General features: G+C 35.9%; 1 protein-coding gene and 1 long non-coding RNA gene across 2 annotated transcripts in view; one reads left to right on the top strand and one right to left on the bottom strand.

Annotated features, from left to right (window-relative positions):
* The window catches only part of LOC128583584 (uncharacterized), an 89,265-nt gene extending 76,631 nt beyond the window's left edge, over positions 1-12,634 (top strand). Inside the window, exon 3 of the long non-coding RNA XR_008379496.1 lies at positions 11,886-12,634. This is a non-coding gene — a long non-coding RNA (uncharacterized LOC128583584). The remainder of the gene's footprint in view (positions 1-11,885) is intronic.
* Positions 1-16,564, bottom strand: part of STRN (striatin) — a 120,671-nt gene that overhangs the window by 44,175 nt on the left and 59,932 nt on the right. Inside the window, exons 5-7 of the mRNA XM_053587843.1 lie at positions 16,072-16,239; positions 14,379-14,514; positions 7,769-7,904 (exon numbers count right to left, since the gene is read on the bottom strand). Of these exons, the coding sequence (XP_053443818.1) occupies positions 7,769-7,904; positions 14,379-14,514; positions 16,072-16,239 (440 nt within the window). The remainder of the gene's footprint in view (positions 1-7,768; positions 7,905-14,378; positions 14,515-16,071; positions 16,240-16,564) is intronic.

A 16,564-nucleotide genomic window follows, 5' to 3' on the forward strand; every position in this document is an offset into this window, starting at 1 on the left:
TAGAGGAATTATAGGATTGAATGGCATGTCTATTTTTAGATCTCTAAGTGTTCTCCAGACATCTTTCCAAAAAGAATGTATTAATTTGCATTCCCACCAGCAGTGTAGACATGTTCCCTTTTCTCCACATCCACGCCAACATCTCTGGTCTTGGGATTTTATGATATAGGCTAATCTTACTGGAGTTAGATGGAATCTCAAAGTAGTTTTGATTTGCATTTCTCTGATGATTAAAGATGATGAGCATTTTTTCATATGTCTGTAGGCTGTGCACCTGTCTTCTTCAGAGAAGTTTCTCTTCAAGTCCCTTGCCCAGCCTGTGATGGGATCACTTGTTTTCTTGCTTATACGTTTGAGTTCTCTGTGGATTCTGGTTATTAAACCTTTGTCAGAGACATAACCTGCAAATATCTTCTCGCATTCTGAGGGCTGTTTGTTTGCTTTACTTACTGTGTTCTTGGCTGTGCAGAAGCCTTTTTTTTTTTTTAGCTTCAATTGCAGCTTCAAAATTAATTAATTGAGATTAACTTAATTTTTCCAGAAAGATGTAACAATTAAAAATGTTATTTTTTCATCACTTGGTTCTTTTTTTTTTTTTTTTGGTTCTTGGCCGGGGCTGGGTTTGAACCCGCCACCTCTGGCATATGGGACCAGTGCCCTACTTCCTTGAGCCACAGGCGCCGCCCCATCACTTGGTTCTTAATAATAAATTAAAACAAGTGGCTTTGGATTCTGAAATGTCTTTAGTTTTTTTAAGTAAAAATTTAGCCTTATGATAATCATATCTTTCTAGACTTATCATAATGTTACTAGACTCAAAACAACGATAGCAATGGAAGATCAAGAAAGATGTATGGTAAAATCCATTTAATTTGCCAGAAACTAACCAAGTTTTTAACCTAAGCATATCACTCATTTTTGAGGAAGTAGATGGGAGAGCGATAGAAGGAGCCCTTAAAATGGTTTAAACATTCATTCAACTGCTAATTTGAATGCTTTAAATCTGAATTATAAAATCCTTAAAACACACAGGCCAAGCTACTAGTATAGAAACCTCCAGTCAACCAAAAATATTCCACTGATTCATGCTCAGTAGCAGAGCTATCTAGCAAATTACTAAAGAATGAGACAACTCAGTTGTAAGAACTCAGTGACTCATGTAGTAAGTTAAATTAAAAAATGCACACACATGTATCACATAATACACTGGGCTTTGATTCACACATTAAAGTAAAGGAGGTTATACAAGGGACAGTGCAGCTGTCCTCAGAGTAAAAGCAATCCCAACTACCCTTGCAATAAGATCAGCAATGAAAAGGGCCAACTAATAGCCATGCAGATGGGTGATTCCTCAAAGACTTCAGTGTAACACAAGTGGATTTAGCTATATTGGTGGACTTGTTGCTTGTTACTTGAGTAATGTGTTATATAAGCTCAGTAGGGAGTAAGACAAAAGGGACACCCATTTCACTTTAACTTCCCCTACGTTTCCAAACTTTGTTCTCTTACAGGAGTAAGTCACTAGATAGCTACTGTTTTCTTCAATGATTAAGTAATTATCTTAAATAATTCTTCAAGTATTTGTCACAAAGGAAAAGAAGCGGCACTAGTGCCATGACAGTGTCCCTGAAGGTCAGACCTTAAAAGGGTTAACTACACTAATGGCAAATTTACATAAATTAAGTTAAAGGCAGATGAAAAATCTGTGTGCTGTGGTTATAAGTTACTACTATCGATACATATTATCACTGCACCAATTATTTTTAATAATTCTGTGACTAATGAACCTACCAAGTAGCCCAGAAGTATTTTTCAAGTGAGTCCAAAGGGCCGTAAGAAGTGAGAAGGGCTCAGAAATATAATCAGCTCCTTTCTCTCATGAGAAGGTTCAGTAAAAGAAAAAGAAAACACTACGGGTTGAGTATCACTTATCTGAACTGCTTGAGACCAGACATGTTTGAGATTTTAAATTTGTTTTAGATTTTGAAATATTTGCATTATACTGGTTCAGCACTCCTAATCCAAAAATCTAAAATCCAAACTACGGCAATGAGCCTTTCCTTTGAGCATTACCTGGCAGACAAAAAGTTTCAGATTTTGGAGTACTTAGAATTTTTTTTTTTTTTTTTTTGAGACAGTTCCACTTTGCAGCCCTTGGTAGTGCCGTGGCCTCATAGCTCACAGCAACCTCCAACTCTTGGGCTCAAGAGATTCTGTTGCCTCAGCCTCCGAGTAGCTGGGACTACAGGTGCCCGCCATAGCGTCTGGCTATTTTTAGAAGACAGGGTCTCACTCTTGCTCAGGCTTCTCTTGAACCTGTGAGCTCAGGGCAATCCACCTGCCTGGGCCTCCCAGAGTGCTAGGATTACAGGTATGAGCCACCACGACCAGTCGGCACTTAGAATTTTGAGTTTTGGGGACATTCAACCTGTAGCAACTGGTTTAACATTGCAACAGGAAAAGTCTTAAAACATCCAACAAATGACACTAACATTATAATATTTTCTGATAAGAAAGGGGAGTTGATGTCTACTTTGAATGCAAGGCAAAAAAAAAAAAAAAAATCAACAACATAGTATCTCCTTAAGACCCAGTGCTACTAGGATTGCTTATAATTTATAGAGAAAGAACATTTCTTTCCTTGAGATGATCACAAAGTATTTTTATTATATGTGTTTCAGGTGGAAATGAAAGATCACAAAAAAATTATTTTTGTTTATTAAAAAATTAGGCAAGGCTCTGTTTACAATCCTAGCAATTTGGGAGGCCAAAGCAGGAGATTGCTTGAGCCCAGGAATTCCAGATCAGTCTGTATAACATAGCGAGACTGTGTCTCTACAAAAAAAAAAAAAAAAAGAAGAATTAGCCAAGCATGGTAGTATGTGCCTGTACTCCCAGGTGCTCAGAGGCTGAGGCAGGAGCATCACTTGAGTCCTAGACTTTTAAGGCTGCAGTGAGCTGTGATGAGGCCACTGCACTTTAGCCTGGGCAACAGAATAATGCCTTGTGTCAAAAAAAAAAAAAAAAAAAAAAATTGGCAACCCTTTCCCTGAGCTTACCCAAGAGCATCTTCTTATCAGTTACTATATAATAGCCAAGCAAGAGTGAAGGAGAAAAACTTTCAACAAAATTTTTAACACAACCGAGAGAAGAAAAAGGTCTCTTAGTTTTTCCTTTTAGCTTTTGAATTCTTTTATAGTTCTTTCAGAGAAGAAATATACAAAAAAATGAGGGTTTAAATTAATATTTTTTCTAGTTCTTTGAGAAATCTTTCATACTTCTTTCCATAGAGGCTATACTAGTTTGCAGTCCCACCAACAGTGTGTGAGTGTCTCCTCTACAAACTTAATTAGACCAGCAGATGAACAACTTCATGCTCACATTAGAGAAAAACCCAGTTAAATTCCAATGCGGGGAGGAGGGCAAGAGTGTGGGTAAATTCCCACTCAACGGGTACACTGCATGGATATATTGCATACTTCCTGGGTGAAGGGCACAACTACAATCTGAACTTTAACCTTACAAAAGCAAACTATGTAACCTAACCTTATATACCCCCACAGTAATCTGAAAGAAAACAAATATTAGCCTTTCTTTTTAAAAAAATTTCAGAATATGGCAGCACCTGTTGCTCAGTGGATAGGGTGGCCAGCCACATACACCAGGGTTGGTGGGTTCAAACCCAGCCTGGGCCTGCTAAACAACAATGACAGCTACAACAAAAAATAGCCGGGTGTTGTGATGGGTGCTGTAGTCTCAGCTACTTGGGAGGCTGAGGCAGGAGAATCACTTAAGCCCAGAAGTTTGAGGTTGCTGTGAGCTGTGACTCCACAGCACTCTACTGAGGGTGACATAGTGAGACTCTGTCTAAAAAAAGAATTGGTGTTTTTTTTCCCAGAATATGAAGGGAATACACATGTTTTGGTTACATAGTTTGCTTTTGTATATCATAAGCCAAAGTTGTAATCATGTTTTTCACCCAGAAAGTGTGCACAATACCCATGCAATATACCCACTGGGTAAGAATTTACCCATTCTCTTCTCCACTTAAATTTTATTAGTTTTGCTTCCACATACGCGCATAGGTGTTGACCAACTAGGTCCAATTTAGTATTGAATATTATGTGGTTTTTATTTTTCCATTCTTGTGATACTTTACTTAGGACAGTGAAGCAGTGCTAAGCAACAAAAATAATTTTATGGTTGGGGGTCACCACAACATGAGGAACTGTATTAAAGGGTCACGGCATTAGGAAGGTTGAGAAGAGAATGGTCTCCAATTCCCTCCAGGTTGTTACAAAAGATATCAGATCACCATCTTTTTATGGCTGAATAGTACTCCATGGTATATATATGTGTGTGTGTATCACATTTTATTAATCCTTTCACAGGTTGACAGACACTTATGTTGTTTCCATGCCTTTGTGATTGTGACTTGTGTTGCTATAAACATTTGAGTGCAAGTATCTTTTTAATAAAATATCTTTTTTTCCTTTGCATAAATAGTTGTGGGATTATAGGATCAAATGGTAGGTCTTCTTCAATTTCTTTGAAGAATCTCAATATTCCTTCCCATAGAGGCTGAACTAGTCTATAGTCCCACCAACAGTACATGAGTGTTCTTTCTCTCTGCATCCATGCTAGCACTTGTTGCTTTGGGACTTTATAATGTGAGCCATTCTCATTGGGGTTAGGTGATATCTCCTTGTGGTTTTGATTTGCATTTCTCTGGTGATTACAATGAGCATTTTTTTCCCCTGTGTTTGTTGGACATTAGTCTATCCTCATTAGAAAATTTTCTGTTCATGGCTCTTTCTGTTCAGCTTCTAATGGGGGTGTGTTTGATCCTTTTTATATTGATTTATTTGAATTCTTTATAGGTTCTGGCTATCACTCTTTTATCAGATGTAGAGTACATAAATATTTTCTCCCATTCTATAGGTTGTCTCTTGCCTTTGTTGATTGTGTCCTTGGCTGAACAGGAACTTTTTAACTTGATCAGATTTCATTTATTTATTTTTGCTGTTACTGTTCATTATAAACATTAGTATTTTCTTTTCTTTCTTTTTAGTCAAAGTCTCACTCTGTCACCCTGAGTAGCATGCCGTGGCATTACAGCTCATAGCAACCTCAAACTCTTGGGGTCAGGTAATCCCCCTGGTCTCACACTGCTAAGTAGCTGGGACTACAGAAGCACATCATGACACCCAGCTAGTTTTTCTATTTTTAGTAGAGATAGGATCTCACTCTTGCTCAGGCTGGTCTCGAACTAGTGAACTCAAACAATCCACCCACCTTAACCTCCCAAAGTGCTAGGATTATAGGCGTGAGTCACTGTGTGCCCAGCCAAACATTAGTACTTCTAATGTTTGTAACTAAAAATGTAAAAAAGTTCTTCATTGTAAGTAATAAAATATACTAAGAAACATTTGGATAGAAATAATATTGAAGAAATACCTGTGTTCTGGTGTCATGGTCTATGTTCTAGTTCTTTTTTCTTTTCTTTTTTTCTTTTATGAGACTGAGTCTCCCTCTGTCACCCAACTAGAGTGCAGTGGCCTCATCACAGCTCACTGCAATCCTCAATTCCTGGGCTCAAGCAATCTTCCTGCCTCCGTCTTCTGAGTAGCTAGGACTATAGGTAGACACCACCATGCCCAACTAATTTTTTTCTATTTTTGGTAGAGATAGGGTCTCACTCTTGTTCAGGCTACTCTAGAACTTCTAACCTCAAGCAATCTTCCCTCCTTGGTCTCCCAGAGTGCTAAGATTATACCCATAAACCACCATGCCCAACCTGTTCTTGAAGCTATACTGAAATCTGCATTTAATGTAGCTGCTTGAATAAAAGTAGACGAAAAGTTCAAAACGTGGTAAAGCCACATCTAAATAACAATAAATAATTCTGTAAAACAATTTCAGACCAAGTATGTAGCTGCTTTTACCTTTATGGTCAAAATATTAACTTAAAGAAACATATACTTAAAATAAGAAACCATTGGTGTATCTTTTAAGGCAACTTAGTGGAAGTTTTTATAAAAGATAAACAAAATAATAAAATGATAATGCTTAATTTTAAAATATGTTAAATACTGTTTTTCAAACGGTTTAGCAAATTAACACGTAAATATTCCTACTGTCATGAACTATTTAATAACCCTATGAAACATTAGTCATATTTACCCCATAGCTACAACAAAAGTTATATACCTAAAAAAGCAAAATACACTCTGATTTTAAAAATAGGAAACCAATATTCATCCCTTTTACCTCAAGGAAGCAAAAACTTTCCTAGCCCTCTCCAAGTACGTCTTAATGTAATCTGATTTTTAAATCTGCCAACTGAAGAAAAGAGCAACAATTAATGTGTCAGAACAGCCAAACAGAAAGATTTTTGTCATTTATTTTCACCCAACATAATTAATTTTTTTGAATATTGGCTTCCTAAACTTTACCCTTATAAGGAAATTGTACAATCTTGTTTTGCCTGAAATATATAGGACATGGTAAAAATACAACTTCAAAGAAACCTTTAGAACTTTGCTTTAGGCCAGGCACAGTGGCTCACACCTGTAATTCTAACACTCTGAGAGGTCAAGGTGGCAGGATCCTTTGAGCTAAGGAGTAGGAGACCAGCCTGAGCAGGAGTGAAACCCTGTCTCTACTAAAAAGTAAAAAACTAGCTATAAACTGGCACCTGTAGTCCCAGTTACTTAGGAGGCTGAGGCAGGAGAATCACTTGAACCCAGGAATTTAATGTTACTGTGAGCTAGGCTAATGCCATGGCACTTTAGCATGGGCTACAGGGTGAGACTGTCTGAAAAACTGAAACAAAACAAACAAAAAACACCTTTGCTTCAGTGTTGAAAAAACTTTGAAAGCAGAAAGTTACCATTAGCAGATCTATATACTGTGCAGTAGGATAAAAAAAATTACAAATGTGAAAAAATAACTTCATCCATTTTTTTAATGAATACAACATTCAGAGTTTAAAGTTTACCAAATTTTAAGTTGATCCCAAAGAAAAGTTCTAAGGACAAATGAGAGTAGTTACTGATTCTCTAACTTTTAAGTATAGAGAGTATAAGCTAATTGAGTTCCGAAATTCATCAACCTCAAGAGAAAATGTGCTCTCATTATCAATCTCTCTCTTTCTCTATCTCATACTAATAAACATATATACACACCTGATGGAATTGATCACTTTTGAAGAATTTATCATAATCCTACCTTATTGATAGCAATAACGCACTTCCAAACTGCTAGAGTGATCTATGCTATAGACGTGTCCACCAAATACTTGTTTTAACTCTTATCAGATGTTTAAAATATTAGATTCATTTCGAACAATTAAAGCAAAAACCAATAATCTATGCCTTGTACAAACTGTCAAAACCTAAACTAGAATGAATGACTAATTACAATTTTCTTAACTTATTCTTACTGCACAGAAGATGCCAGACAGGAGGTCTTCCAAATCTTCCATGTTATGCTCATACTCAATTTCCACAAAAAGATTTGCAAGTGCTATTGTTTAAACAGATACAAAGAATATTCTGTGTATTAATTCTAATTCTTTTCCTATTACATTGCTTAAATTTTTTTAAAAATTAGGTAACTAATTATATAACCTTCCTTAAACACACATATGCCCTGGATAAAAGGTGACAATAGTAATAAGTTCATAGAATGCTCAATAGTTCAACATTATAATTATAGTTTCTTTTATTTACTGAACAACTCTGGCTGGATCCAGTTGCTTCCTTACCCCAATCTGTTCCATCGCCTGCGCTTCTAGATTCATTGTCTCCTTCCTCTGATGTACCCAAGAAGTCAAACTCCTTTAGAGCTTCTTTCGTATCTCGATCTTCACTGCTATCAGGCAACACTTTTTTCCTAACAATCTAAGAAAAAAAGCTAAATTAAAATACTAGGATATATTACAGATTTGATTTTAAAAAGGAGATAGTATCCCTTTACCACTGAATGAGAAAACTCAATTATCTTCAGAAAGTGTATCTATGTTAAGTAATAGTACTAAACTCGATAACAAACACCTATCAAATGTATTTTTAAAGATATATATGTTACATTTTAAAGAAATAACTTAAATTTTCTTCAATAGTGTGATGGTTTGTTTCCTTTTTTTTTTTTGTAGAGACAGTCTCACTGTACCGCCCTCGGGTAGAGTGCCATGGCGTCACACGGCTCACAGCAACCTCTAACTCTTGGGCTTACGCGATTCTCTTGCCTCAGCCTCCCGAGCAGCTGGGACTACAGGCACCCGCCACAATGCCCGGCTATTTTTTTTTTTTTGGTTGCAGTTTGGCCGGGGCTGGGCTTGAACCCGCCACCCTCGGTATATGGGGCCGGCGCCCTGCTCACTGAGCCACAGGCGCCGCCCTGGTTTGTTTCTTTTATATATACATACGGAACCATATATTGAAATAATGTCCCTACTGCCCTATGAGAACCACAACAAACTTTACATTTCTTGGATGTAACCTGCTTAGCTTACAGACATTCTAATCTAACCAAAAAAAGAGACACTTCATAAAACACTGCAAGAGTTTTTCAGAATATAACCACGATGACTTTTTGGGAGAAGAAAGATAGGCTCTCAATCTGTTGCCTGGGTTAGAATGCAGTGTTATCATTATAGCTCACTGCAACCTCACACTCCTGGGTTCAAGTGATCCTCCTGCCTTAAGCTCCTGAGTAGCCGGGACTACACGTGCATGCTGCCACACCCACCTAATTTTTATTATTTTTTAATTTTATTATTAATTTAATTTTTTGTAGAGATGGTATAGCTATGTTGTTTAGGCTGGTCTGGGACTCCTGGCCTCAAGTGATCTGCCCTCTTTGGCCTCCCAGAGTGCCAGGATTATAGGTGTAAGCCACTGTGCCTAGCCTCCATGATAATTTTAATACAGCTATATCATTTCCTCACAAAACTGAAAATCACAAAAGCTACAAATTCAGAAATGCATGTTCAAAACTTATAAGGTACTCTGTTAGGTTCCCATCATTATTTCTAACTGTCCTAACCTTGCATCTGTTTTCTCCAGTACTGCTCTATATATTCAATTCTATCCCTTAAAACAGTGATTTTTCAGAATGAGTCCTGACTTATGTTTAATAACATATCTGATTAAGGGCTGTTATAGCGCATATATTTGAAAGTATCTCTGGAATCACAAATCCAGTTGTCAGAGGGTTAAAACTTAAGCTTAATACATGCCTAAACTCCTTATGAATTCTCTCCTTTTCAGTTACCTCTATCAACATGAGCCCAAAGAAATCAGGATGAGTGCTTTGCACGATTAAAATTATTCGATATCTCAATTTCTCCAGATGTCATCAGCTTTGTTACTTCATATAAAATATAAATAGCATGTTTTGACAAAACTTTATCCCTGGACTACTTTGAGTGATTTAAAATTATAACCAGGCACAATGGCTCACACCTGTAATCCTAGCACTTTGGGAGGCCAGGGTGGGAGGAACACTTGAGCTCAGGAGCTCAAGACCAATCTGAGCAAAGCAAAACTCTGTATCTACTAAAAACAGAAAAATTAGCTAGGGATGGTGGCACACACCTATAGTCCCAGCTACTCTGGAGGTTGAGGCAGGAGGATTGTTTTAGCCCAGGAGTTTGAGGTTGCAGTGAGGTTATGACATTCTAGCCCAGGCAATAGAATAAGACTCTGTCTCAAAAAGAAAAAAAATATATAAAGGTTATAGCCAGGGATGGTAGTGCATGCTTGCAGTCCTAGCCATTGGGAGGCTGAGGTGGAAGGACCTCTTGAGCACAGGAGTTTGAGGTTATTGTGAGCTATGATCATGACACTACATTCAGGCTGAGGGACAGAGTGAGTCCCTGTCCTAAAAACAGAGTTAAATAAAATAAAATTATAAAGGTTTAACAGACTAATCAGTGGGACTAGAGAGTTCAGAAATAAATCTTGACAGACGACAAATATTTGACTTGTATGGCCCTGTTCCTGTGCTTATAAACGATACCTCTTATCAATCACAGCACTTTTCATCAGACAAGATACAGCCTCAGAAATTCTGCTTAACACAGCACTCTAGGAAGATACTACCAATAGAAGAAAGCTGGCATCATAGACAAAACCTATCTGGCCTTACCTGCCTTGGTATATATAAAAAGTGATGATACTAGAATAACTGGCTTAATTATTTGGGGTATTTTTCTAAAATCAAGAAACACTCCATGCTTACAGCATTTCCCAATCTAAAATCTATTAAGTCTATTAAACAAACAAACAAAAAAAGCTCAATTTGGCATATTATACAGAAAATCTGTATTGAATGTGTGTTCTTTTACAAATACCAACCATATTCTAAATATCTGTTCTAACTTTGCCTGGGAAGCCAGTGTAAGGCAGAAAAGAACTAAAAGTTAACCTACTGCTTGATCCTGCAATATCATTACTAAGTATTTACCCAGATAAACAAAAATCATTTTACAACAAAGACATTTGCACCAGAATGTTTATTGCAGCCTAATTCACAATAGCCAAGTCACAGAAGCAGCCTAAATGCTCATCAACCCATGAATGGATAAATTGTGATATATGTATACCATGGAATACTATGTAACCTTAAGAGGGTGATTTTACATCTTTTATGTTTACCTGGATGGAGCTAGAACAAAGTATCTCAAGAATGGGAAAAAAAAGTATCCAATGTACTCAATACTATCATGAAACCAATATATAAACATTTACACATTCACAGGAATAATAAAACACAAAGATAGTCTAGAAAGCAAGAGGGGAGAGGAAACAGAAGGGAGGGGAGGGTGGAGGGAGGGTATTTGGGGGGGATCTCACCTAATGTACACAATACAAGGGTACATTTTATAACAACTAAGAGTATATTATAAATGTCCTACCACAAAAATAAGTGAAGTAATAGTTATGTTAATTTTTAGTTTGAATTAAGCATTCCACATTGTATATCTAATCATTATATTGTAATCATAACTGTACAAATATATACAGTTATGATTTAAGTAAAAAAAAAAAAAAAGAGTAGTTCCAAGGGGACATCCTGATCTTCATAGTTTCACATACAAATATACTGCCTCATCCACCTTCTTTTTTACGGGAGAGGCTTGACCCCTGCTCCCTGTCTAGGACCCTAGCAGAGATGTTAGCTATAATTCAGGAGGTCTGTCACAAACACTTTGTCCTTGTTCTCGCAACCCAATAAAAAGAGTAGGGAAAATATTCCAGCAATTGCAGGGTACCATTCCACTGGGGTGCCAAGAATGGAACCTCACTTGGAAGTCTGAAGGTATTTTGGATATCAAATATAGTAGGAAGTCACAAGTTATTCTTGGGAGAAAAACTTCTTTCTAGGTCTCATCTCCTCAGTATATAACCTTACAAAGAATGGAGATAAATGACATGTTTATGTAGATCATATAAATGACTGCCACTATAGATCACTGTTTATCAAGTATCCTATTTTAAATAAACAAACCAAAAGTCCTGTGTTTTTAATATACAGGCATAGAAAAAAGGTGAAATGTAGTTACCAATGGAGAACAGGATCAATACATGGGAAGGGGTAGAGATTGTAATAATAAATGTGTCACTTTTCTTCCTTACACAGAGGTTCCATTGTACTTCTTTCTTCAATGAGATTACCAATCAACTTAAAAAATTAAAACAAAACTAAAAAAGTTATAGATTGCATAGGGTGCCCAAGTAGATTAGAAAAAAGGATAGACTGTCACTTAGAAAAGCACTAGCAGCAACATGACGTGGGGATGGGGGGAGGCAGGGATTCTTTATACTGTGACTAAGACAATAGTTAATAATTTGTAATTCCATTTTTTTCACCTGAAGTTTCTGAAGACGGAGAATAAATGTTGATGTAGAAGTTATTTTTCTGCACGGTTTGAAGCTGATCACTTTTTATATGCATGTATTCAAGATTGTTATTATACTTAACGGATGATGATGAGAATGCAGATAATGTTGATAAGGAAAAATAAGGTGAAGAGGTTAATTATGAAGAAAGAAAATATGCAGAAAAGGTAAATAATCCAGAATGTGAACCAAGGAACAATTAAACTCCAAAGAGGGCAAAGAGGAGAGGACATATGCTTTGAAGAGACTCCAATATCGCCTAAACACAACCAGCAGTTACTAAAAGTCATGTTTCTGCATCTTCTTAAAGGAATCAAACTACTTTGCTGGGGGTTTTTTTTGAACAAAAGGCCTGGTGTCTTTTTTCCTTCTAGGCTCTGGCAGCTGCTGGGGTTGTCCCTTGCTCTCTCACCTCCGAAAAGAAGTTGCTCCTACCCCCACGGCTTTGACCTGGGGCTGCTCCCTGCCTCTTCCAGCAATTGCAGGGTACCATTCCACTGGGGTGCCAAGATTGTTACCGAAAGTTCGGCACTTGTCCCCTGAAGCCACATCAGAAAAAGAGGGACAAGTGGTTTGAGGAGAAGGAAAGAGAAGTTTATTACTTTGCCAGCAAAGGAGGAAAATGGTAGACATGGTCTCAAAATTAAAATTCCTCTATTAAACTATTTTGATTTAAAAAATAAAAGAACATTCCAAAAACCTGTTTGTTCTACTTGATATTCTAACAGGATTTTTTTTAGTCATTCTTTCCCCATAAAATGACATAAATTTTCTAAATCATGCTTATTCATTGCTACAGAATTAGATTTTTAAAGTCCTTTTGGCATGTATCTATGAGACTGCTGCTGTGAAATCAATGTAATATAACACAAACATTAGCAAAACTGTTAAAACAAAACCAATTATTTGTTTAGAAATATTTATTCCTAAAAACTAAAAGAATTTTTGAATCCTATGTTTGAATGGGGCTAAGTCTATTTGCATTAGATGTGCCTTCTCTGCTTGGTCACAGAAATGCTATGATCTGTACTAACTGAAAACAATATATTTATGATTTTGATTATTTAAAAAGATACGACCAGTTTATGGTTTGAGAAGTTTTAGTAAGAGCCTATGTAACAGTTCTGATAATCAGTCTATGGATTTTTTTTTTTAATATTTAAATTGATAGTCACTCTAACTTACAGAAACTTACAGCATCATGATTAGAGTTATTATTTACACTGAGCTATGAATAAAGTATTTTGATGGGAAAATAGTATTTCAATGCCATCATCCCATAAAAATCATAAGGAGTTACACATTTCTAGATGATTAGGACAGAAAAAAAGTGTTACAGAACTTTAGGCTTTTTCTTTACTACAGTAAATTAAGACATGTTTGGATGAGAAGAATGGGGAGTTACTTACTACTTGAAGTTTAAATAGTATCTATGGTAGGCTGTATCAGCAGAATACTACTGAACAGTGACCTGAGGAAACAATAATCACGCAGTAATAATTTGGAGAATCTCTGATGGAGCCCAGAAACAGAGGACATAAAAACAACGCCATTACACATAGAAGACGCTTTTTAAAAGTTAAACAGATCATTTTTATACATAATATCTCTTTTATTCTTCACAAAATCCTCTCGGGATAAGATGGATTCTTGTTATAATCTTCATTTTTACAAACTAAAAAACTAAGACTGAAGCGTTAAGAAGCACAATTAGTGGCAGAATTAGAGCTTAAACTCAAGCTTTTAACTCTAGAGCCAGTCTGCTTTGTTATTTTGCTTCCTCCCTATTCTTCAACAAATGTGAAAGTGGAAACACAGCTTACTAGACAAAGCAAAGCATGTCTTCACCTCTTACTTTAAAAAGGAGGAAGAGGAGGAGAGAAAATAGAAAGGGTGAAAAGTGATGAGCAAAAAAAGGGAGAAAGTCAAGGAGAGAAGAAAAGGGAGCAGGGACGGAGAGAAGCAGCAGCAACTTAGAGACATCTCCTACTCCAGGAAACTGCCATGCAAAAATCAACTGAACTTATCAAGATCTGAATAAAACTACAGAAGACCCCTAAACAATTTTAAGAAAATCTAATGGAAAAGTTCTGAAAGAGACAGACAAAAACTGCATCAGTAAGAGCTGATGCTAGTCGCCATCAGGCACCGTGATATGGGTGTGTCAGCTCTATTCTCTTACAGCAACCAATAACACTGCATTGTTTTAACAAACAACATTTACCATATTCATCAGCCCTATAGAAATGTCATGTTCAATGCATTAACAAAAAGTAAGAGTAAGGCCTTTTCAGAGAAAGCTGCTATCCTAAAAATATTCTTGAATTCAAAATCAATACTAAAAACTTGTTTAAATTAAATTTCCCCAACTTCATGAAAAAAGTTGAGTGTTTAGATTGAAAGACATGGAATATTTTTAAAGTATGCATTATAGTCCCTAAAAATATTTATATAAGTTATCTAACTCACTGTGGAAGTATCAATGATGCTTTTCTCTCGTCCATCAACATCATCGTCTTCATCATCATCACTGAAATCTGCAGCTGCACTTTCAAGGAATTTGAAATTATCCAGCACGGAGGCAGAATCTGTTAACTCGGATTTTCTGGTTTAAAACATGTATACCCTGCTCAGTTAATTTTTTTTAACTTCAAGGTAAGAACCCATGATATCCTGCATTAACTTATAACTATGACTCCCAAATCTTATTATGATCTACATTGATTCTTATCTAGTACACTTCCATGGGTTAATAAGAAAAAGCAATATAAGAAGTGGCTACTCTTTTAAAAGTGCTTTGTAAGGTAGGTGAATGAGGGAGTGGGGAGAGGGGAGGATGGAAGGAGATGGGGAGTCATGGTATTATGGCACTCCCTCTGGGGGCAGGACACGATTATACCTAACAAATGAATCAGTGTAACCTAATTCTTTGTACCCTCAATGAATTCCAAACAATAAAAAAAGAGTACTTTGTAATCATATCTATTTAGATTTGTGGTAATCTAATCTCCCCTTCCCGATTCACTATTATTTTGATCCTTACATCAAACTTAACGTATTTCTTTCTTAAAAATATTTGTATTATCAGTAGAAAATTTATAGAGCTCAATTAAAACTATTCTTCCAGACTAATCATATGTCAGAATTAAGTAACATCATAATTAGACTTTCACAGAATCTTTTATTTTTTATTCACTTAAGAATCCTAGCAATTTTTTTGCAATTTCAGTCTACTTAAATTCAGCCTACTTATTGAACTATTCATATTCTTAAGTAGAATATATATGATTATATGATACATAATCTAAAATGGAAAATCAAATATTTCAAACTACTGAATTTTTCATACTTATTCTATCAATTAAAACATACCAACTTAAAAATAGATACTTTAAATCAAAGGAAACTATTATTAAACAAAAGTGGTTAAGAAAAAATTTACTTCTAAAAAATTTGAAGGGGTAGGCAGAGTGATTCCAGCCTGTAATTCTAACACTTTGGGAGGCTAAGTGGGAGGATCATTTGAACCCAGGATTTTGAGACCAGCATAGGCAACATGGTGTGACCCTGAGAGTCTGTCTCTACAAAAAAAAAAAAAATTTTTTTTTAATTAGCCAGGTACTTAGTCCCAGCTGCTAGGGAGACTAAGGCGGGCAGACTGCTTGAGCCAAATGGTTGAGAGAAGCAATGAGCTATGATTGTGCTACTGAACTCCAGCCTGGGTAACAAAGCAAGACCCTGCCTCCAAAAGTTAATTAATTAATTAATTAATCTTTAAAAAGAATTTGAGGTATATTTATGAATTTCTGGGTCACCAATAATGAAATTTAAACTCTTACAGATTTGTATTGCATTTCCAAATGAATCTTTTATTAAGTTCTATTAGTGACTGATTTTAAAGACATTAAAATATACATTAAATTTAAATTTCAAGCAATTAAAATATCCTAAATAAAAAATTCTAATATTGAATTAAAATAATCATAAATTGTAACTATAATCCTTCTGTATAACTGCCTTCTATCCAAATGAAATTTTTTAACTTTTTTAAAACTTCATTATTTCTATATTGCTGTCTAGAAATATAAGTAACACCCATAAAACCAAAAATATGTAATAAGAACAAGTTATAGCTAAAATACTTTTCAAACAAAATACTTACCCAATCATTGCCGTCTCTTTAACTTCAGCTTCTGTGCCATTTATAACTGAGTCCTGATTTTTGTCATCTTCCCTGTCAGTGGCATCACTTGAAAAGCCCAACAAAGCTCGCACTCGTTTAGATTTCACATCTAGAATAGTATCTGTGTAACCCACCTCCTGTAGATACCTATATGAAGAGGATCCTTACAATTCAGTCATACTGGAATCAGTAATTTAATATGTAAATAACAGTATTTCTTTAAGTCATTGCCTACATATTAATAGTATAGTACTATGCTAATAAGACTTGTTAATAAATAATCTTCCAGCTGCAGATGGTGCTGTCTCTTGCAGTACCAGCCTCTATGGTCACTGAAAAAAAAAATCAAAGAACTATACAATACACCATTCATTACATTTATCATAAGAAGAAGCTGTTCCTTAATATATCTAACAGCACATTCTTTCCTTTACAAAGGACTGGAGCAAGCTCTCTCCCAGGCTCTCCCAAA

Source organism: Nycticebus coucang, chromosome 4 (genome assembly GCF_027406575.1).
Source record: "Nycticebus coucang isolate mNycCou1 chromosome 4, mNycCou1.pri, whole genome shotgun sequence".
Classification (NCBI taxonomy): Eukaryota; Metazoa; Chordata; class Mammalia; order Primates; family Lorisidae; genus Nycticebus; species Nycticebus coucang.